We start from the raw sequence: 2,673 nt of genomic DNA, 5'->3' as shown, positions 1-2,673 counted from the left end.
GGGTTTTGGATTAGGCAATTGTAAAATAACAGTAAAAGAAAATAACTAAAACTAATTTACTAAATAAAATTACAAGATTACAAAAATTAACTTAAAAAGGAACTAAATGAAAATAAACTAATTATGATGCATTAATTATGTTACTAAATGGTAATTAGTAAAATAGTACTCCCTCCGTCCCGAAAAAAGAGTCCGCCAACAAAATTCTTACAATTTATGATAGATGATTAATTTGTCTAAATTACCCTTTAATTAATGCTCCATAAGTTTTTCTACTCTAATTTAGGTTCTTAATAATGCTAGTGAAATCAAAAGGTTGACCAAACATTTTGGTGGGAATGCACAATATATTTACGGAGTAAAATACTAAAATGTATCCAATAAAATGAAATTTTGGTGGCAAAGTTCCCACCATGAATTTTCATCTACTGAGTATACATAATGTGTGCTAAACCAATTTTGATTCCCACCAATTTTTTATTGAGCACTATATATTTTGTAGGATCTTCGTCAGATCAATACATACAATTAAATTGATTCTTCTTTCACATCCAACTTATAACTCACAATTATTCTTTTCAATTCTTTATTCCTTCATTTTCTGTAAGAAGATGGAGCGATTAATTAATTTAAACTCAAAAAAGAGCTTGACTAATGAGCAACGTCAAGCAATCTACCAACGTTTATTGCAAGAAAGTTCTAATGGAAAGCTTAGAAAAGGGTCTATAAGTGACATAGCAAATTCATATGCTGTTTGTACGAAAACCATAAGTCGCATTTGGGGTCGTGGTAAACTTCATGTAAATGAAGAATCAATGGTGGACGTATCTTTAAAAAAGTCAAAATCGGTTGGACGAAAAAAGAAGCAAATAAATCTTGGTGAAGTTAAAGGTCTTCCTTTTCATCGTCGATCTAATATTTGCTCTATTGCAAACTCAATTGGTGTTTCAAAATCGACTTTGCATAGAAGAGTTCAAGAAGGTGCACTTCGAACTCACACTAATGCCGTTAAACCAGATTTGACCGAAGCAAATAAAATGGCAAGGTTAGAATTTTGTTTCTCGAAAATTAACCGATCATTATCAAATAATGATTCAACTTTTGATGATATGTTTAATGTTGTCCACATTGATGAAAAGTGGTTTTACCTTACAAAATCTTCAAGACGTTACTACCTCGTTCCAGGTGAAGATGAACCATTAAGAACATGTAAAAGTAAAAAGTTTATCACAAAATTCATGTTCCTAGCTGCTGTTGCACGCCCACGTTTTGATGCATCGGGCAATGAAATCTTCTCGGGAAAGATTGGTATTTTTCCGTTCACAACACTAGAGCCAGCTAAACGTTCTAGCAAAAATCGTGTTGCAGGTACATTGGAGACAAAGCCTATTTTGTCAGTGACTAAGGAAGTAACAAGAACGTGGTTAATAGAGAAAGTATTGCCAGCAATAAGAGCGAAATGGCCACAAGGACACACGGGACCAATATTTATACAACAAGATAATGCAAAACCGCATATTAATATTAACGATAGTCGATTTCTTGAAGAAGCATCTCGAGATGGATTTGATATTCGGCTTTGTTTCCAACCACCAAATAGCCCAGATTTAAATGTATTGGATCTTGGATTTTTTCGAGCAATTCAGTCACTTCAAGAACAAGAATCTCTTGGAACAATTGACGAACTGATTTCAGCGGTTCAAGTGTCTTTTGAAAGAATGGGATCACGTGAACTCAATAATGTATTTTTAACTTTACAAATGTGCATGAAAGAAATTCTGAAGGTTCGAGGGGGTAACAATTATCAAACGCCACACATTGGTAAAGGAAAGTTGGAGAGGCAAGGAAATCTACCGCTACAAATTGACATTGATGAGAACTTAATAAACGAAGTCGGTTCGTATTTAGGTCTTTAGATAGTCACTCCATGAAAATTTGTTTAGTCAGTAAAGTTTTGAATAAAGGTAGTCGTAATATTTTTTGATTATGCCATAAAATATGTTTAAATTAAGTTGAGTGGTTTGTTTTTATGCAATTAATCCAATTTGCTCATCTATTACTCCGTAGTTGATGCATACCGCGTAAGACACTTGCATTTCCTAATTTCTAGTACTGGACCCATTAATACGTTCCATCTTAATGAATTAGCTAACTAAATTATTAAATTTCACCTTCCAATAATAAAAGGGTAAAATAGGAACTTTGGTGGTTTTTTATTGTTATTTTGGGTAAGGGACAATTATTTTGGGACAAATATAAATAGTAAGGTGGACAGTTTTTTTGGGACGGAGGGAGTAATTTTTAATGAAACTATATATTTAGAATTTTGTTTTGAGCAATTACAATAGAAACTTATTTAAATTAACTAAAATGCATTTTTAGTAAAACTAATACAAATTAAAAGGAATTTAATTAATTTACTAATTATAAACTAATTACAATTTATAAACCTATAATAAGTAATACTAATTTTAGGATTAAAACATGTATTTTAAGTATTTTAAATAACTTTAACTAATTAACTTAATTAAAATAACTAAAATAACTAATAACCTAAATATAAATATAATTAAATAACAAAAACCCTAATTTTAACCTAGCTGTACTGTAGCCGCGTTTTAGCCTTACACGATTCGTGTGATGATACACGATTCGTGTACGTGTAAAAATATG

The 2,673-nt window shown here is 31.2% G+C and overlaps 1 protein-coding gene across 1 annotated transcript; it reads left to right on the top strand.

The window, feature by feature from the left end:
- Nucleotides 1-611: 611 nt before the first annotated feature.
- On the top strand, nt 612-1,916 carry LOC139859951 (uncharacterized). The gene has a single exon (XM_071848733.1). It carries the CDS (start codon nt 612-614, stop codon nt 1,914-1,916), a length of 1,305 nt encoding a protein of 434 aa, XP_071704834.1.
- The last annotated feature ends 757 nt before the right edge of the window (nt 1,917-2,673 follow it).

This window comes from Rutidosis leptorrhynchoides, chromosome 7 (assembly GCF_046630445.1).
Source record: "Rutidosis leptorrhynchoides isolate AG116_Rl617_1_P2 chromosome 7, CSIRO_AGI_Rlap_v1, whole genome shotgun sequence".
Lineage (NCBI taxonomy): Eukaryota > Viridiplantae > Streptophyta > Magnoliopsida > Asterales > Asteraceae > Rutidosis > Rutidosis leptorrhynchoides.
This window is presented reverse-complemented; position numbering and strand designations above follow the sequence as displayed.